The sequence below is a fragment of the Mixophyes fleayi genome, chromosome 1 (genome assembly GCF_038048845.1).
Source record: "Mixophyes fleayi isolate aMixFle1 chromosome 1, aMixFle1.hap1, whole genome shotgun sequence".
Classification (NCBI taxonomy): Eukaryota; Metazoa; Chordata; class Amphibia; order Anura; family Limnodynastidae; genus Mixophyes; species Mixophyes fleayi.
In genome coordinates, this window is record NC_134402.1 from 6,689,414 (window position 1) to 6,712,063 (window position 22,650).

Below are 22,650 nucleotides of genomic sequence, written 5' to 3' on the forward strand. Positions count from 1 at the left end.
TCACTGCGCTGTCACACACTCACTGTTCTCTTACTGCACTGTCACACACTCCCCATCCTCTTACTGCACTGTTACACACTCACCGTCACGTCACTGCACTGTCACACACTCCCCATCCTCTTACTGCACTGTCACACACTCAATGTCCTCTAACTGCACTGTCACACACTCACGATCCTCTTGCTGCACTGTCACACACTCACAGTTCTCTAACTGCACTGTCACACACACACACCGTCCTCTCACTGACCTGTCACACGCTCACCGTCCTCTTACTGCACTGTCACACACTCCCCGTCCTCTTACTGCACTGTCACAAACTCCCCTTCCTCTTACTGCACTGTCACACTCTCCAAGTCCTCTCACTGCACTGTCACACACTCACCTTCCCGTCACTGCACTGTCACACAATCCCCATCCTCTTACTGCACTGTTACACACTCACCGTCATGTCACTGCACTGTCACACACTCACTGTCATCTTACTGCAGTGCCACACACTCCCCGTCCTCTCACTGCATTGTCACACACTCACCGTCCTCTCACTGCACTGTCACACACGCACTGTACTCTTAATGCACTGTCACACACTCGCCGTCCTCTCACTGCACTGTCACACACTCCCCGTCCTATTACTGCACTGTCACACACACTCCCTGTCCTCTCACTGCACTGTCACACACTCACCGTCCCGTTACTGCACTGTCACAAACTCCCCGTCCTTTTACTACACTGTCACACACTCACCGTCCTGTCACTGCACTGTCACACATCCACTGTCCTCTTACTGCAGTGTCATACACTCAGCGTCCTCTTACTGCACGATCACACACTCCTATCATCTTACTGCACAGTCACACACTCACCGTCCTCTCACTGCGCTGTCACTCACTCACTGTTTTCTTACTGCACTGTCACACACTCACCGTCCCATCACTGCACTATTACACACTCCCCGTCCTCTCACTTCGCAGTCACTCACTAACCGTCCCATCACTGCACTGTCACACACTCACCGTCCCGTCTACACTGTCACACACTCCCCATCCTCTTACTGCACTGTTACACACTCACCGTCACGCCACTGCACTGTCACACACTAACTGTCATCTTACTGCAGTGCCAGACACTCCCCGTCCTCTCACTGCATTGTCACACACTCACAGTCCTCTCACTGCACTGTCACACACTCACTGTACTCGTACTGCACTGTCACACACTCACCGTCCTCTCACTGCACTGTCACACACTCCCCGTACTATTACTGCACTGTCACACACACTCCCTGTCCTCTCACTGCACTGTCACACACTCACCGTCCCGTTACTGCACTGTCACACACTCCCTGTCCTTTTACTGCAGTGTCATACACTCAGCGTCCTCTTACTGCACGATCACACACTCCTATCATCTTACTGCACAGTCACACACTCACCGTCCCATCACTGCACTGTCACACACTCACCGTTGCATCACTGCACTGTTACACACTCCCCGTCCTCTCACTTCGCTGTCACTCACTAACCGTCCCATCACTGCATTGTCACACACTCCCCGTCCTCTTACTGCACTGTCACACACTCCTGTAATCTTACTGCACTGTCACACACTCACCGTCCTGTCACTGCGCTGTCATACACTCGCCTTCCTTTAACTGCACTGTCACAAACTCACCGTCCCGTCACAGCACTGTCACACACTCCCCGTCCTCTTACTGCACTGTCACACAATCACAGTTCTCTTACTGCACTGTCACACACATACACACCATCCTCTCACTGCACTGTCACACACTCACCATCCTCTCACTGCACTGTCACACACTCCCAGTCCTCCTACTGCACTGTAACAAACTCCTGTCATTTTACTGCACTGTCACACACTCCCCGTCCTGTCACTGCACTGTCACACACTCACCGTCCTCCCACTTCGCTGTCACACACTCACCGTCCCTTCACTGCACTGTCACACACTCCCTGTTCTCCAACTTCACTGTCACACACTCACCGTCCCATCACTGCACTGTCACACACTCCCTCTCACTGCACTGTCACACAATCCCCGTCCTCCCACTGCACTGTCACACACTTACTGTCCTCTTGATTCACTGTCACACACTCACCGCCCTGTCACTGCACTGTCACACTCACCGTCCTCCCACTTCGCTGTCACACACTCACCGTCCCTTCACTGCACTGTCGCACACTCCCTGTTCTCCCACTGCACTGTCACACACTCACCGTCCCATCACTGCACTGTCACACACTCACCGTCCCATCACTGCACTGTCACACACTCACTTTCCTCTAACTGCAGTGTCACACAATCCCCGTCCTCTCACTGCACTGTCACACACTCACCGTCCTTTCACTGTGCTGTCACACACTCACTGTACTGGCACACACTCACTGTCCTCTTACTGCACTGTCACACACTCACCGTTACGTCACTGCACTGCTACACACTCACCGTCCCTTCACTGCACTGTCACACACTTTCCCGTCCTCTCACTGCACTGTCACACACTTTCCCGTCCTCTCACTGCACTGTCACACACTCACCAGCCTCTTACTGCACTGTCACACACTCCCCTTTCTTCCACTGCACTGTCACACACTCCCCGTCCTCTCACTGCACTGTCACACGCTCACCGTCCTCTTACTGCACTATCACAAACTCCCCGTCCTCTTACTGCACTGTCACAAACTCCCCTTCCTCTTACTGCACTGTCACACACTCCAAGTCCTCTCACTGCACTGTCACACACTCACCATCCCGTCACTGCACTGTCACACACTCCCCATCCTCTTACTGCACTGTTACACACTCACCGTCACGTCACTGCACTGTCACACACACTCACTGTCATCTTACTGCAGTGCCACACACTCCCCGTCCTCTCACTATACTGTCACACACTCACCGTCCTCTCACCATATGGTCACAAACTCACCGTTCTCTTACTGCTCTGTCACACACACCTGTCATCTTACTGCTCTGTCACACACTTACCGTCCCATCACTGCACTGTCACACACTCACTGTCCTTTCACTGCACTGTCACACACTCACCGTCCTCTTTCTGCACTGTCACACACTCCCCGTCCTTTCACTGCACTGTCACACACTTCCCGTCCTCTCACTGCACTGTCACAAACTCACCGTCCCGTCACTGCACTGTCACACACTCCCCGTCTTCTTACTGCACTGTCACACACTCACAGTCCAGTCACTGCACGGTCACACACTCACTGTCCTCTTACTGCAGTGTCACACACTCCCCGTCCTCTCACTATACTGTCACACACTTACCGTCCTCTCACTATACTGTCACACACTCACCGTCCTCTCACTATACTGTCACACACTCACCGTCCTGTCACTGCGCTGTCACACACTCACTGTTCTCTTACTGCACTGTCACAAACTCACCATCCCATCACTGCACTGTCACACACTCACAGTCCCATCACTGCACTGTCACACACTCCCCATCCTCTTACTGCACTGTTACACACTCACCGTCACGTCACTGCACTGTCACACACTCCCCATCCTCTTACTGCACTGTCACACACTCAATGTCCTCTAACTGCACTGTCACACACTCACCATCCTCTTGCTGCACTGTCACACACTCACAGTTCTCTAACTGCACTGTCACACACACACCGTCCTCTCACTGACCTGTCACACGCTCACCGTCCTCTTACTGCACTATCACACACTCCCCGTCCTCTTACTGCACTGTCACAAACTCCCCTTCCTCTCACTGCACTGTCACACACTCACCGTCCCGTCACTGCACTGTCACACACTCCCCATCCTCTTACTGCACTGTTACACACTCACCGTCACGTCACTGCACTGTCACACACTCCCCATCCTCTTACTGCACTGTCACACACTCAATGTCCTCTAACTGCACTGTCACACACTCACCATCCTCTTGCTGCACTGTCACACACTCACAGTTCTCTAACTGCACTGTCACACACACACCGTCCTCTCACTGACCTGTCACACGCTCACCGTCCTCTTACTGCACTGTCACACACTCCCCGTCCTCTTACTGCACTGTCACAAACTCCCCTTCCTCTCACTGCACTGTCACACACTCACCGTCCCGTCACTGCACTGTCACACACTCCCCATCCTCTTACTGCACTGTTACACCCTCACGTCACTGCACTGCCACACACACTCACTGTCATCTTACTGCAGTGCCACACACTCCCCGTCCTCCCACTGCATTGTCACACACTCACCGTCCTCTCACTGCACTGTCACACACTCGCCATCCTCTTACTGCACTGTCACACACTCACCGTCCTGTCACTGCGCTGTCACACACTCGCCATCCTCTTACTGCACTGTCACTCACTCACCGTTCCGTCACTGCACTGTCACACACTCCCCTTCCTCTTACTGCACTGTCACACACTCCCCTTTCTCTTACTGCACTGTCACACACTCCCCGTCCTCTCACTGCACTGCGCTGTCACACACTCGCCGAAAAAGCGGCTATATGCCGATATGAGATCAGGCAGTGGTCAGATAACCCTTATTGTTCATACTAAGGTGTTCTCACTCCTCTAAATTAGTGAAAAACCCAGTTATATGCTAGAATGAGAGCAGCTAATTTCCTATCCACGGGGCAATATAATTATACTTGCCAACTTTTCCTGGTTAACTTCAGGGAGATCGCAGGGGGAGGTGGGTGTGCGGGGCTTGACAAATCACATCATTATGACCCCGACCCCATACGATTGTCACAATTTTGGCCAATTAAGATGACGCAATATTTGCATCATTAAGCCCCGCCCCTGCTACTTAACTATTGCAGGGATGAAAATCGTGAGGTTGCTCCCAGAAATGCATGAGTCTGACGGACATTCTGGGAGAGTAGTCAACTATGCGTTAAATAAAAGCAGCTAATGAATCTCTAGAGACTGAATTGTATTTTCATTTCTGTCTCCATTACTGAAGTCATATTGTCTTACCTGTCAGTCTTTGATTAAATCTTGGTCTCCATGAAAATGGCCACCTCCATAGCCATCAATACATGGACATAGGACACAATTTCTGAACTGTGAATTTGTGTGTGAGTGCACCATCCATAAACAAAATGATGTATAAGGCTACAATGGTTAAGTAATTGATAATGGAATAGCGATTACCTGGTGCAGTGGTACTTTTTCTTTGAATTTCTGAACTGTGTCATCATGCCACAGATGGCAAAGCCAATCACGTCTTGTACTGGCTCAGCATCAGGGAGAATGCCAGACTCTTCAGGGACTGAGGGAGATCAACCATATTTCAGGGAGTCTCCCTGACATTCAGGGAGAGTTGGCAAGTATGAATATAATTAGTAGTTTAATTAACTATGTCAATTAGCTATTACACTGGGCAGCAATTATGGGATCGGGATGGGAGGATGATGATAGCTTTTTATCAGATTGTGATTAATCCATAATAAATGAGACAACATATTAGAGCCTACAATGAATAAAACTGAAAACAATATTAGTCACCCTTCACCTTAACTATGAGACCTGAATTCCTCGCTGATCAATGCAGATTCCTGCAGCAAATGTATCCTCAAATTAAACCCCCTTCCACAGCTTAATACTGCATTTTTCTACAGAATTAAATATTTTGTTAGAATTACTACCACTATTACCAACAGTGGTAACTGACACACACTGAATGCATGCATCATATTTTAACAACGGGACTGCACACAACTTAGCTGGATCTTGAGAGCTTCCGATAACATAGAGGAAGAGCAATGATTTATACGACAGTGAAGGACAGGACAGCCTGTCAGCCAAGCCGGGAGCAGTATGACATATATGTGTGAGAAACTGATAAATTATCTATATTGGGTTAATGTGATAGCAGAGGAAAGCTAAGAAACAATTAGCTGAGCAGGACTTAAAGCCCCCCCCCCTCCCCCAGGGCCACCCTAACAACATTATGGGCCCCTGGGCAAAGCAGTGCACCGGGGCCCCTATATATATATATATATATATATATATATATATATATATATAGATGTATAGAGATACAGATATAGATAAATAGAGATAGAGATAGATAGATGTACTTGCTCATTGACCCTTGAAGGTTTTTTTGCAGGTTTTTTCTTTTGCAGGATTATTTATTCTAATTAAGAGCCCTGCCTATGGGGCCCCCTTGCCCGTGGGGCCCCCTTGCCCGTGGGGCCCCTGGGCACCTGCACATTGTGCCCAATGGAAAAGATGGCCCTGCCCTCCCCCTCTCCCAAGGCAGAGAAGAACAGCAAACTAAACAGAGAGCTAAAACTAAGTAATATAAATCAGCTACGTGGAGCATATTAGTGACAGGGAGAGTCTGGCAGCTGGGGGAGGACAAAGTAGGTGAGAATCTGCTAAATTTGTATCATTAGTAATTGTTATTTAACATAAGAGAACAGGCACTGTCATTAGTGTCATTATCACTGTACATATTGCTGATCGTCTGACTGTGTGCAATCCAACAGCAGTTATGCAACTATTAAAGTCCATAAAAATTTTATAATTATTAAAATCTCTTCAAAATTAAAAAAAAAAATATTTTAAAAACTATACAAAATTAATAAAAAAAATATATTTAAGCAGTTCTAAAGAATAGGTACTGCAATCTATATTACATTTACTACGGTCATTGTTTAATCAGTTCCAGAGAATAGGTACTGCAATCTATATTACATTTACTACGTTCATTCTTTAATCAGTTCCAGAGAATAGGTACTGCAATCTATATTACATTTACTACGTTCATTCTTTAAGCAGTTCCAGAGAATAGGTACTGCAATCTATATTACATTTACTACGTAAAATTTTTGAACAGTTCCAGAGAATAGGTTCTGCAATCTATATTACATTTACTACGTTCATTCTTTAAGCAGTTCCAGAGAATAGGTACTGCAATCTATATTACATTTACTACGTTCATTCTTTAAGCAGTTCCAGAGAATAGGTACTGCAATCTATATTACATTTACTACGTTCATTCTTTAAGCAGTTCCAGAGAATAGGTACTGCAATCTATATTACATTTACCAGCTTGAGTCAGGTGATTCCCCTGATCAGGCTGTTGCAGAAGCAGCTGGAGAAAGTGAGGGAGGAGCTGGTAAACCATTGCGATTCCACCAAGCATGTAGCTCTTGTGGATGAAGCCCTTCGTATGCTTTGCCAGGATCCGAGGGTGGTCACTCTTTTAAAGTCAGAGGAATACATTCTGGCCACCGTGCTTGATCCTCGGTTTAAAGCGTATGTTGTGTTTCTGTTTCCGGCGGACACAATTCTAAAGAGGTGCAAAGACCTGCTGGTCAGGAAATTGTCCTCTGAAGAGGACCGTGACATGCCAACAGCTTCACCTTCATATTCTTCCACACCTGTGGCTGCGAGGAAAAAACTCAGTTTTCCTAAAAGACCCGCTAGCGGGGATGCAGACAACATCTGGTCCGGACTGAAGGACCTGCCAACCATTGCAGACATGTCTACTGTCGCTGCATTGGATGCTGTCACAATAGAAAAAATGGTGGAGGATTATTTTTCTGACACCATCCAAATAGACATGTCAGACAGTCCATATTGTTACTGGCAGGAAAAAAAGGCAGTTTGGAAGCCCCTGTACAAACTGGCTCTATTTTACCTGAGTTGTTCCCCCTCCAGTGTGTATTCGGAAACAGTTTTTAGTGCAGCGGGGAACCTGGTAAGTGAGCGGCGAAGGAGGTTGCTTCCGCAGAACGTTGAAAAAATGATGTTCATAAAAATGAATTATCAATTCCTCAATCAAGTACAGCACTGGCCTCCAGATACTACAGAGGGACCTGTGGTTGTGGAGTCCAGCGGGGACGAATTGATAATGTGTGAGGATGAGGAAGTATACACTGAAGGGGGAGAGGAATCAGAGGATGAGGATGACATCTTGCCTCAGTAGAGCCTGTTTAGTTTCTACAGGGAGAGATGAATAGCTTTTTTGGTGTGGGGCCCTAAACAAACCAATCATTTCAGCCACAGTTGTTTGGTAGGCCCTGTCGCTGAAATGATTGGTTTGTTAAAGTGTGCATGTCCTATTTCAACAACATAAGGGTGGGTGGGAGGGCCCAAGGACAATTCCATCTTGCAACTCTTTTTTTGGCATTATTTGACCGTTCAACAGTCATTTGCCATAAGCACAAAGTAAAACAAAATTAAAACAAATTAAACAAATTAAACCAAAAGTATAATATAACTTATAAACACTACACTTGAAAGCTGGAGCCTTTAAATGAAAAAGTCACTCTTCATTGCACGAAGATTTGCAACAGGGACAGTTTTTTTGTTCCCAAAGTCAACAAATAACACTTCGACCCTGTCTGTCTTTGACATACTTGATGGGATCTCAATGATGAATGCTCTGTACCATGGTCGTCGAAAACAAGAGGTATTGACATGCTAGAACTACTGTAGTGTTTATAACTTATAAACACTACACTTGAAAGCTTGAGCCTTTAAATGAAAAAGTCACTCTTCATTGCACGAAGATTTGCAACAGGGACAGTTTTTTTGTTCCCAAAGTCAACAAATAACACTTCGACCCTGTCTGTCTTTTACATACTTGATGGGATCTCAATGATGAATGCTCTGTACCATGGTTGGAGGAGGTATTGTGGCCCCGGTACCAAATTGGGTACCGGGGTCACTCCACTACGCAGTCCAGATAGAGGCGTAACAGATATTAAAAAACGTTGACTGTTGCTGCCAAATCCAAAATTAATGAAAATGACCTGTCAATGTCAAAAACAAGAGGTATTGACGTGCTCGAATTACACCCTGTATATGCTGCAGAGGATGTAGGAGCAGGCAGCTGTGCAGTGGAATTGAGACCATTTGAAGGCGGAGGTATTGTGGCCCCGGTACCAAATTGGGTACCGGGCCCACTCCACTACGCAGTCCAGAAAGCTACCTCGGTACAACGTTTTGGACTAAAAACAATATTGTGAGGTGTGAGGTGTTCAGAATAGACTGGAAATTAGTGAAAATGATTGTTATTGAATGTTATTGAGGTTAATAATAGCGTAGGAGTGGGGGGGGGGGAAAGGATTTTAGCGCTTTTGATGCTTTTTTAAAAATAAATCAGAACCCAAAACCCGAAATCAGAACCAAAACCTTTCGTCAGGTGTTTTGGCAAAACAAATCAGAACCCAAAACCTCAAGCTAATCAGAACCCAAAACCCAAAACCCTAAAAGTGCCCGGTGCACACCCCTAGTGCAATGTACGGCAGCATGGGGGTAAGGGTACAGTGTACAGGGGTCTGAGCCTGTCTGTGTTGGCAGATCCTATATACAACGTTACAAGTGCTGATGATTGCACACAGAGGCTGATACTTTCGGAAATAGTATAATACATACAAAGGGTTAATGAACTAGCTCATATCTCGGCACAAAGTTCCATATAATTGTTGCTAATTAAAATAGACCTCATCTAGCATAAACAGCAATACATATAATGTAGTACATGGTGAAATCATTAAATTGTCTCAGACTGGTGTCATAAGGCAACTTCCTGCTTTAGTAATAAAACCAGTTGACATTTATGTTGGAAACACATTAAAAGGGATCACTGTAATATTGCGTTCAGTTCTGCAATGCAGAAGTGTCAGGATCTGCCTGCAAGCCCCTTGCAGTACATACTGCTTTGCCTGGCAGCTCCTGCCTCCTGGACTATTAGACTTTATTAGTGTGTATTTGCAGCAGTACCTCTGATCTCCAGAGGTGCTGCTATTGTGCCTTTCATGTTTGCACTAGGGGTTAACCCATTCTCCTATTATCCCATGCACCTGGGTGTGTTCTCATTTCCCTTATATATACCTGTCACTCCCAGCACACATGGCTGGTTATTGATGTTACACCCTGTGGTTACTTCCTCCTGCTGTGCTCCTGTGTTTATGCTGCATTGGGATATCAACATACATTCTGCTGACCTGTTTCCTTTGTGAACCTGCTACTTACCTGTGTATTTCCCTGTACTTGCTGCCTGGAATCTTTCCACACCTCCCGTTTACCTGCAACTGCTGTATATCTGATAATTTCTGCAAGCTCATTATTTCATCATCTGTTCAGACACTTCAGTAATAAACATTGTGGGCCTGAGTCATTAAGGAGAGCAAAGCATAAAAAAGGAGTAACATTTGCACCTGGGCAAAACAATGTTGCATTGGAGGGGGAGGTAAATTTAAAATGTAGGGACAGATTTATTGTTGGGGTAGGGCATGTCCTAGATCAACTTTAAATTTCAGTGTAGTGATAAAGTTATTAAGTATTTGTGTGCTAGATGAAAAAACAGCCAGTATTTAACTTATGTGCAAAATAATAAACTAATTTGCACCCCTTGCAATGTATCATGGTTTGACCCAGAGAACATTTACTCTTTTTTTGCCTTAATGACTCAGGCCCTGTGTGTGTTTTTCACCTTATTCATGGCTCCTTAGATGTATTCCTACATTGATTCGTGACAATAAGGCATTAATCTGTATAGGCTTTGATGATTCCAACTTTAATAGTAATTACAATACAACTAGTCTATTTAGTCAAATGATCACTTTCAAGGTTTAGAATTAGTATATATTTAGTTTCAGGAATCCTCAATGTATAATCTGGGTTCTATCCTTATCATAATTATGTAGAAGGGATGGATTAAATAAACTAAAAAATTGTGCCACTAATTAATTTGTGGCTGCTTCAGATTTCTGATCTTAACTTTGATATTCTAAACACCCTAGGTCCATATACACTATAGGGATAAAAGTATTTGGCCACACTTGACAATTATTGAATTGAAGTGTTTTAATCAGACCCGTTACCAGAGGTGTATAAAATCAAGCACCTAGCCATCCAGTCTCCATTTGCAAACATTTGTGATACAAAATGGGTCGTTATGAAGAGCTCAGTGACTTCAAGCATGGTACTGTGATAGGATGCCACCTTTGCAATAAGACGGTTCATGAAATTTCATCCCTGTTGGATATTCCACGGTCAACCGTAAGTGATATTATTAGAAAGTTTAAGCGTTTAGGAACAACAGCAACTCAGTCACGAAGCAGAAGTCCACGTAAAATCATAGAGCAGGGTCAATGACTGCTAAAAAAAACTACAAATCTCTGGCGCTAAAATTGTTAGATGTTAAATAGTTAATATAAGGTGTCAAATGCAGCAATTCAACGGAGGTAGTGTTAGGCCTCCTCTTTGTACATAGGCCTATGTAGAACTGTTACAATATAGCGATTTTAACTGTAATTAAATTACAACTATTCGTAAATTAGGGTGTCATTTGCACATTCTTCTCTTCTTTTCTTTCTTGTCAACGACTGCTAAGGCACATGGTGCGTAAAAGTCACCAATGGTCTGCTGATTCCATAGCTGAAGAGTTCCTAACTTCCACTGGCATTAATGTAAGCACAAAAACTGTGCAGCGGGAGCTTAATGGAATGGGTTTACATGGTCGAGCAGCTGCATGCAAGCCGCACATCACCAACACTGGACTGTGGAGCAGTGGAAACGTGTTCTGTGGAGTGATGAATCACAGCTCTCTGACAGTCAGATGGGCGAGTCTGGATTTGATGGATGCTGGAAGAACTTTACATGCTTGACTGCATTATGTCAACTGTGAATTTTGTTGGAGGAGGGATAATTGTATGGGACAGTTTTTCAGGGTTAGGGCTAGGTCCCTTATCTCCAGTGAAGGGCAATCTTAATGCTTCAGCATACCAAGTCATTTTGGACAATGCTATGCTTCCAACTTTGTGGCAAAAGTTAGAGAAAAGCCCTTTTCTATTCCAACATGACTGTGCCCCATTGCATAAAGCAAGGACTACAAAGACATTGTTTGATGAGTTTGGTGTGAAAGAACTTGACTGACCCGCACAGAGCCCTGACCTCAACCCTATCGAACACCTTTGGGATGACCTGAACAGAGATTGTGAGCCAGGCCTTCTCGTCCAACACCAGTGCTTGACCTCATAAATGCTCTACAGAATGAATGGGCAGAAATTCCCACAGAAACACTCCAACATTTTGTGGAAAGCCTTCCAAGTAGAGTGGAAGCTGTTATCACTGCAAAAGGGGGACTAACTCCTTATTAAAGTATATGTATTTGAATACAATGCCATTAGAGTCCCTGTTGGTGTAATGCTCAAGCGTCTGATTACTTTTGTCCTATAGTGTATATTATTAAATACATTTTGAACGCGATCCATTTCAATCCTTATTGCAAAGATAAGAATTAACATATCATGAGTATTGATGAAAAATGTTCATTAGGAACAGCAGTCACCAAAAACTGCTGTTTCTGCAAACTCATCTTTTTCACTGTCTCTTCTCTCCCGGTGACATATGCGATCTGCAGCAGGCTTGAAAGCCCATGTGTGCATGCGCCATCCAAAAACCATGGGCATGTGCACAAACATATCTGATGAAGTGATGGAGCATGTGAGAGGGAGGGACCATATGATCCCTCCACACATGTGCTGTTCAGCTCTGCTCTTCGGAGCAGAGCTAAAAAATAACACATACGGTAATGTACCCCAGCCTAGAGTGCTCCACTTGGTCTGCTACAATGTTTATCTAGGTGGTACGTGTAAAAGTAACATCCACATGAATGCCTGTGTATGCGTGACTACGCAACAAGCTGTGATGCCCTGTGTGTTCTGACACCTCTCTATCACACCCAGATTAAACTTTTTAAGCAATTTGTGCTACAGTAGCTCTTCTGTGGGACTGGACCAGACCGGATAGCATCCGCTCCCCACGGGCATCAATGAGCCTTGCGTTCCCATGACCTTGTCACTGGTTCCACCTGTTGTCCTTCCTTCGACCGCTTTTGGTAGGTACTGACCACTGCATACCAGGAACACCCCACAAGACCGGCCATTTTGTAGATGCTCTGACCCAGTCGTCTAGCTATCACAATTTGGCCCTGTTCCTCAGATCCATACGCTTGCCCATTTTTCCTGCTTCCAACACATCAACTTCAAGAACTGACTGTTCACTTGCTGCCTAATATCTCCCACCCCTTGACAAGTGCCATTATAACAAGATAATTAATGTTATTCAGTTCACTTGTCAGTGCTTATAATGTTGTGGCTGATCAGTATATATAAAAATAAGGTCTCTATATGTGTGAAATTAATATTGATTTTAATGCACATGGTTCAGTATGTTTTATAACTGATAACTGATATGTTGTATGTAATATATTAAGAATGTTTTAAGTAATCCAATCCTTTGTCTTGATTATAAATTCTGCCATATACACAATATTACTTCTTATAATAATACGTAGCACTCATTTTTCTCAATGAATCTTTTTTATTTGCTTTTTAGTTGGGCAGTAGCAAATCCATTGATTTAGCGAGTTTTTCTTCCTTTTTTAGTGTCAAGTGCACTTATATAGGAGCGTACATACTTGTATAAGCGTGTACATACTTTTATAGGCGTGTACATAATTATATAGGAGCACACATACATATATAGGACCGTAAATATTTATATAGGACCACATATACTTAAATAGGACCACATATACTTAAATAGGACCACATATACTTAAATAGGACCATACATACTTATATAGGACCATAAAACTTATATAGGACCACATATATTTATATAGGACCAAATATACTTATATAGGACCTGTCAAAGTCGTATAATTGGATGAACGAAAGTATATTGGTTAATATTGTTTTATTGTGCGATTGCACTAAGTATGCAACGCTACACATGACATACTGCGATCGCACGGTAAAATACACACGCACACACTCGCATTACAACATTTAGTTATTTATATAATTCATATTCATATTGGTTCCGTTATACAGTGATTTAGGAGCAGATAGTATTTAGTTTATTATTAGTTTATATATATTGATTATATGTACACTTTAGTGTTATTTAAAGTTCAGGTTACAGGAAAGGTGTCATGTCTGATATCCCCTATATTTTAATCCCCTATTCATCAGCAGCTGTCCGGTTCATTCGGCGAAGAGATCGCACATTGCATACTATAGTTATTGATGTTAGGGAATAAACCTTTAATGATAAAATGCTAATGGACTAGTTGAAACTGGAGTCTTGGCGGGAAGTTGGAGCACATCCCCTGGAGAGATGACCCCCACGTTTGGATTCTTTAGTTTGAACTAGCCTATGATCTGCAACCCCCTGGACCTTCCTGATACCTGGACCAATAGAAGCAAGCCACACCATCTCCATTGTTCTCACTGTAACACTGAGTGTATATAATATAGCTGTGCTCCTACTGATTTTTCAGTCATTCTCTGACCACAGTATTCTGGATTGAACTACTGTTCACTGGTACCCGTGGGAACTCATGCGAACGCAGCGGTATGTATTTATCCTTTGGTATTGGCTGTACTGTACTGTATTATATTATAATCATGTATTGAACTGTTAAACTTTGCATCTGCTAAAATAAATTACTTTGTGCGTTGGAAACACAATACAATCGATTGGGCAATGCTTATTAGAAAACGATAGAATTACTTTAATAGACCATACATTTAACAACAAAATATAAGTCAATTAGGCAAGATTACATAAAATGTTTTTTTTTAATACATTCACATTATCAGAAATACTAAATATTACAAAGGACATCAATAAGTATTATAATAAGAACAAACATGTTATTCTCATTGCAAGTTACTCCTACTCCCATTGTCCCATAGACTGTAAGCTTGCAAGCAGGGTTCTCTTACCTCTCTGTCTGTATGTATTACCAAGTATTGTTTTATTAATGTTTGTTCCCAATTGTAAAGCACTATGGAATTTTCTGGCGCTATATAAATGAATGTTGATGATGATGAATGTTGCTGAAGTTATCGTGATTTAGTTACTGATACCTGATACCGAAAAGCATCTACCATCAGTGTATGAAATAAAATACTATGATTATAATTTTAAAACTTTTAAAACACATGATTCTGTTGAGGTTATATGAAAATGAAGGTGTGACAGGATGGACCGTCTATGCTACCCTGGCTGTTGTTGCTGGGAATCGGCTGGGCTTATCCCAAATGCACCCTCTTTCCGCAGTAGGAGGGGCTTACACAAGCTGCCACCACTGGACCCCTATACCGGCATCCAGAACCGGGTTTCTTCTGGCTAACTGACGCTGCTAGTGTATCTCGTTGCTGGTATACCTGGGCTGGTGCTCCTGACCTCTTACTATGGATTAGGGAAGCTGTGGATGGATGCTTGGGTCCAAACCTCAGAAACAGCCAGAGAACTGATTAGATTAGATTTTGGGTCTAATCTGCAGATTACAGGAATAAAGCAATATTGAAGATGTTTTCAAGCAGGTCTTGAAGCAAGATGTTTATTTGCTCTCGTACACTGATTGAAGGTACCAGTGTGATCAGGTCAGATGAAAATTAGAATAACAAGTTTTAAATACAAGCTAGTTCATTTTATACAGTTCAGACACAGGCTATTTTTAGCATCAGGATGTACCCTATTTACACAAACATGGATTTACTTGCATTGCAAAGATAACAAAATTTGCGCTTATATATTAAATTCACTCTGGACAAAAGGCCACACAGTAACCACCCCCTGATGGGCCTTTGGTCAGAGCAGGCATAACACTTCATCACAAAACTTTGTTAGCAATTCCTGCTATCAGACTCCCTTCCACATATGCCAAATTGAAGGTTTCCACTAGCAACCTTACAAATCCAAAACAATGATACTTCCATACCAAAACACATCCCAATACACAAAAGAATTTGTAAACAAAGGCCAGATATATACATCAGAAATAAGGAATATCCTAGTTAAGACAGAAAAAAACAAATTTCTACCCTGGTCTCAGAAATAACGATTTCCTATCTGAAAATATACATAATATAAAAAATAAGAGCATATGCAATTATATAAATAAGCGCCCCGCGCTATTTCCTTTAAATAAATTCATACCAGAAGGTATTTAACAGTGATCCAGTCACAGAAAGTAATTGAAGTTGTTTTGAATGTATCTGCATGTAACCGCAGTTAGAAAGACCACATCAAAATGAAGAGCTACAGTCTGAGTCAATGGGATCAATTATATTGTGATAATAAAGTCATTTGAATTCTGATTATATTAATGATTATAGCTTGTGAAGGGGTCTCTGGCAAAGCAGAGGTTGGTATATGAGAGAAACGCTGGTGGACATGGGATGGTATGAGAGGGAACAGCTGGTGAATTGGGTAGAATGTGAGGGAACAGCTGGTGAACTGGGTGGAATGTGAGGGAACAGCCAGTGAACTGGGTGGAATGTGAGGGAACAGCTGGTGAACTGGGTGGAATGTGATGGAAAACCTGATGAACATGGGATAACATGAGCGAAAAGCTGTTGGATATGAGGAGGCATGTGATAGAATAGCTGGTGTGCAGGGCTGATGTTAGAGGTTTATGGTCAGGGAGAGGCATATGGAAGAAAATCTGTTGGGTAGAGGGTGGCATGTGATAAAAGCTAGTTGGTAGGAGGTGGCATATGAAAAAGAAGCTGGTCAGCAAGGGCACATATGTGTGAAACACTGATGAAAAGAGTATGCCTCTAATGAGCTTGTGGGCAGGGTGTCATGTAAAAGAAAACCTGGTGGGCAGCAGGTTACATTTGAGAACAGCTGCTTGTCAGTGGATGTCATGTGAGAGAAAGTGGTAGGCAGCAGGTATGGCATATAATAATGCACGGGGCAGGGTGCCATGTAAAAGAATAACTGTGTCATGCAGGCAAATATGAGAGGCTTGTGGGCACCGGGTGGCAAGTGAGAGAAATGTTGGTGGGCAGCGGGTGGTATGTAATAGTAAGCTAGTGAATAGCTTGGTGATTTCAAATTTCTAAACATAGAATTTGACAAATATAAATATTTTCACTTTACAAAAAGCTATGAAATTCCATAGACAAAAAACCTTGAGGTTTAACATGTGTGATTAAGGTTTCTTATAGTTACACACAATCTAAAATGTATTGAAACTGTTCCACTCAAACTCCAAAAAGCAATGAAATTACGACGATTAAGGATTAATGGATGTGTTCCTTGTGCAATACAGAGATGGTATGACATCACATCCTGTGGTTAGCTGCAGATTCAGCACTATCATGGAGTCAGATTGCTGTCACTCACACAATACAGAGATGGTATGACATCACATCCTGTGGTTAGCTGCAGATTCAGCACTATCATGGAGTCAGATTGCTGTCACTCACACAATACAGACATGGTATGTCATCACATCCTGTGGTTAGCTGCAGATTCAGCACTATCATGGAGTGAAATTGCTGTCACTCACACAATACAGACATGGTATGACATCATATCCTGTGGTTAGCTGCAGATTCAGCACTATCATGGAGTGAGATTGCTGTCACTCACAAAATGGTGGAGCTGCTAATTCACAGATTTGTGTGTTCACTGGAACACACACATGCAGTACTATTATATTTTCTTAGTTTAGCTTTATCGTATTTTAGGGCCTGCGTGTCTTAGAAAGAAACAGTAGAGCAACTTACATTCTTCTACAAGCCCTAAGCTACCTTTTAAGGATACATAAAGTCAACAAGACTTTATCGGGAACTATTTTATCAAACTGCACAATAGTGTAATCCAAACGCACAGAGAGATTCTCTGCAGGGATCTGTCACTTGCAGGAACCATATTTGGTGAGGAGGCATGTATTGCAGGTATCTTTTAGGAGCAGGCACAATATTGGAGGAAGGAATGCTCTACAAGGATCTGTCAGGAGGGGTTAGTATGCTGAGTGGAGGGATGCTCTGCATGGGGTCTGTTAGCTGCAGGGTGTGCTTTGGGTGGAGGAATGCTCTGCAGGATTCTTTTGGGAGTTATTTACTGCAATTTTTTTCTAGGAGCATGCACAGTCTTGGAAGGAGGAATGCTCTACAGGGGTATGTCAGGAGCAAGTATTGTTTTTCGGGAGGAGGGATATTCTGCAGTGAACTGTTGGAAGCAGGTACAGTGTTGGTGGGAGGAATACTATGCAGGGATTTCTTAGGACAGGTTAGTATGTTGAGTGGAAGGATGCTCTGCAGTGGTCTTTCAGCTGTGGGGAATGTTTTGGGTGGAGGGATGCATTGCAGGGAGCAGATACTGTTTGGTGATGAGCTATGTTCTGCAGGTATCTTCTAGGAGCTGGCACAGTCTTGGATTGAGAAATGCTCTGCAGGGTTTTTGTAGTTTTACTTTTTTATGAAGTTGCTCCCGAAGTACCGCCGTTTTAAACGTATTAACGTTATTATTTCTGCTCCCAGCTCAGGTTGCTGCAAGCAAAAGGCCGGCTTTAAAATTACCGTAATAATGGTATTTTAGTGTGCAGGCAGCGTTTCCCCCCATATTGGTAGCTATCTTGACATGTTGTATTTCCAAAGCACAAAAGAAAAAAAGAAAAAAAAATAACATTACTAGTTTTAAAAGTATCAATCATAGCACACTAACTATATAAGCACAAACATAATTGTAATACAAATGTCCTAACATAAATGCTTGCTGCCATTTATTTTTCTAAAATGAAATGTATTCGCTACTTGTGTAATCAAAAGAAATACATTCTCCTGTAGACCTCCAGTGCTGTGTAGGTGTAACCGTAAATAGAAAAATGTGACAGAAACAGATGCTAAATACTACAATGTAACCATGAGCGATGAAAGAAATGCTGTCAGATGGAACGTTGGATCCACAATCATTCAACTAGCAAGTGGTGCTGGTCATTACCATCAGCATGTATCAGCACCTGCCCTCCAGCAGCCACAAGAGATACAGCTACTGACAGGTCTGCCGCAGTTGCACATGTTAGACCACTACTTCCCTCCCCAGTTCTGCCTCTCCAACTGTAAGGGAGTGCAAGTGTCAGATGCGACCATATCATCATGTGTGCATATGCATGCATTTTATACTGCTCAGCTGTGAGTGCCAGTCTGCATCAACCCCATATACTGTATACTTCACAATCTTTACCATATTTTCTAGAATACTAGGTTACCCATGTTAAACAATATTTTAACTATAAAAAAGGGTAACTTAACTTTCCAGTAAATCAGTAACAGTTTTGCAGAAAAATATTTACAGCAATTACCTGTGTATATCCATAGAAGTTCAGTAATTGTGCAATTGTATAGGTAGTTTCAGAATGAAGATCTCCAATAAAACCAGCCAATATTCTATTTCCCATACATACATAATTGGCAACTTCTGACTCGTGCCCAGACATTATCTCTATAACATCTTTTATAATTTTCATTGTATGTCCACAAGAATCATATGCATACATTCCCAGAGTAACATTTGGTAGAATATCCGGGTTGTTGTTTATCTCATCAATGGCAAATATAAAAGCTTGGAGCTGCTGATATTCTCTGGGATGAACACTGTGGACAAAAACATATCTCTCAATTATGTATTTCACCATGTTAGAACTGCCAAGGTTAGTATCAATATACATACATATAATATACAAGGGATGGTAATATATAAAGCAGTAGCATATTATAAACTTTTTAAAATAGTAGATATAGAATCAGATTGTTCTAATATTGTCATTTCAGTGTCCATTGTGCATTAGAAAGAATAACAGAATAACACACCCCCTATTGTGAATCATTCTGAAGATTAGAAGCTTCCTCAGATTTCTGTAACCCATATAAGAGCACTGGTCTATGGTCTATGCCATTATGTATCCACAGCACACCTTGGTGATTTACAATATTAGGTGCAAATTTACTAGAATGTATTTTTAATTTGGTGTTTTGAAACCACCACTCATTGCCCTCCAAACCGCTGGCAATGTATGGTGATGTGTCGAGGATTTCAAAACAGTTAAACTGCTGGTTTAGTCAAAACCACCAGAAAAAAGGCAGGTTTTTTTTATACCTGCATCTGATAGTCTAGATAACCAAAGCCACATGTTGTTTGAGCTATCTTTCCATTCAACACATAAAGAGGAGTCACCATAGACTTATGAATTATGGGGGGGGGGGGGGGGGCAGTCATTATTTATTGATTAAGTGGGCATAATTAATTGATAGGACACTATTGATACTGCTGCTTGTAGCACTGCAAGTTCCAGCATGCACATTAGCAGTAGTATTAATGGTGCAGCATCATGAAATAATAAGTGTCACCCCAATCATTTATTAATATTTCCCCCTTTACCAATCAAACATTATTGGCTCTTAATATAATTTTATATTTATATTACCTCATAATATAATACAATAATATTACCTGTTTTTCTGATGTTTTTCCAGCAGATTCACAGCTAACACAATCTGTTTAAAAACTGCCAAAACGATCACCAAAAAACAGGTTTCACAAAACTGCACTTTAGTAAATGAACCCCCTAAAGTGTGTAATATGGGTGCATATGGGTGAAAATTATTACTAGTAATAAAAATTGCAATGTACACATGGCTAATATAATTTAAAATATAAAATTTGTCACAGGCACAATTAGCTTATAGGCTCTTGATCTAGGTAAATTTAATTGTTTTATTACTATATTTGTAAACTATAAAGAGTTAGATGCAATAGCGGAACGATTTGGCCACTTAGAGGTACCCCCTATACTGACCTAAACTTCACTTACAGGAATTGTAAAACTCTGACTCTGTTCTCTCTGTCTGGTTACAGCAGATCTCTGATAGAATATATTGATTTATGTCACACTATTCTACCTTTTAATTATACTGATGGTGGTAGCAATTAGTATAACCTTGCTGGACTATACTTATGACATGCTAGTCTAACATGGCAAATCCTTAAATCCCAGCTAACACCAGTGGAGTTATCTTACTTGCTGGTCAATGCCCATGTCTGCTAACCGTTGCCAGCAAGAAGAGTACAGTCTCCCTACCTAAGCTGTCCCTACTCTAACTGCAAGGACACTCCTATAATTGCATGTGCACCAACACAGAGTGTCACCCGACACACACAACTAGCAAATGTTTCTACATTGGCTGCCTGTATTTCAACAAATCCAATATAAAATTCTACTAACATACAAGGCCATCAACAAAATTGCACCTACATACATTTGTAAAGCGCTACAGAATTTGCTGGCGCTATATAAATAAATGTTGATGATGATGAATTATATCTCCAAACATTCATGGTTCTTTTTATGATTTTCTGGACTTTTCATTAAGCAAACAGACAGACACAGATCTTGTCTTACAGCTGATTTTTCATTGGTAATAAAACTTCAATTACATGATACATAAATCAGATTGAATGAACATTGCTAGTTACCTGATTGGTAAAAGCCATTTTCACTTTGTCTATTCTCATTTTAGAAACAATTCAGTGATCATGGCTAAGACCTGATGCAGCAGCTGTAAAACATCTTTTGTGTCTCTGTACAAATCACTTGATTCTTGTTCCCCCTTCCATGCTGTATTCTGCCATATTTGTGATACATCATAAGCCAAGAGACATCATACACAAAATTTCGTTTTTTCCAACCCAATACATGGCTCTAATTCTTTACCCATCCCCCTAAGAATGCATGCTGTGCATCTGTGTGCAGTCAGAGTACACGTAGGAAGGGGGGAAATAGATATAAGAATAGACTTGTTAGCTGTGTTCCTGGGTCATATAACCATGTTAGGCTGAGAGTAAACTACAAATATTTGGTGCTCTAACACTTGAAATGTGTGTGTTCCAATAGTTGCATTAAAGTAATTATGGGAACAATAATGTAAAGGATATTGTTTTATCTTATCCGATATGATGTCAATAACAGTGTATGTTTCAGAATATTCCTTGAAGAAAGCCCCTCTCCATTCTAGACATAAATAGGCCAACAAATAAATAATGTTCTTTATGAAACCGATTTTTATATGTGAAAAAAAATTGGCTTAAACAATATTATTTAGAAAGCAAACTCAGTAAGCTGGTTCTTAAAGAGCTTCTACAACACTTTTACATTATCATGTACATATGAATAATAATAAATAATGATACATATAGGGTATATTGTTATTCATTTGTAAAGGACCAACTTATAGACATCCAGACAGTTGTTTAACACATGACACAATGATCGGGGCTGGGGGCATCTGACCAGGCTGGTCACATAGTGGGCTACATTGGGCTGGGTCAATGTCCTGCCTGAATTTATCCCTTTAAAATGTTTCTAATTGGCTGTTCAGCTGAAACTCACCTGCTGAACAAAAAATTGCCATAGGGGTAAGATAATCCAATGTATGCAATAAAAACATTTCTACATTCTTCAATTATGCAGAAATGATGAAATATCACAGGAGAAATACAAAATTACATGTAATTAAATGTTTCAGTTTCTTGCACTTAAACTGTTACTTTCAGCTGATATGGAACGAGATTTCTATCCTAGATTTTTTTTTAAATAACAGTGAAATAACATAAACAGCTCTTACAATGTACACATCTTGTGACTGTAGTTCTCATCTTTAAGGCTAAATTCTGTCACCATAGAATGTGCAGTGAATATTCCTCCTATAATTATATCTCCTCTCATGAAATATCTATAGTCAAACACATATCTCTTTATTGCAAGTTGACATCCGGGTGTTGAGCTCGGTGT

The 22,650-nt window shown here is 41.9% G+C and overlaps 1 protein-coding gene across 1 annotated transcript in view; it reads right to left on the minus strand.

The window, feature by feature from the left end:
• Positions 1-19,497, minus strand: part of LOC142110934 (vomeronasal type-2 receptor 26-like) — a 111,670-nt gene extending 92,173 nt beyond the window's left edge. Inside the window, exon 1 of the mRNA XM_075193787.1 lies at positions 19,165-19,497. Within this exon, the coding sequence (XP_075049888.1) occupies positions 19,165-19,497 (333 nt within the window). The remainder of the gene's footprint in view (positions 1-19,164) is intronic.
• Between the last annotated feature and the right edge of the window lie 3,153 nt (positions 19,498-22,650).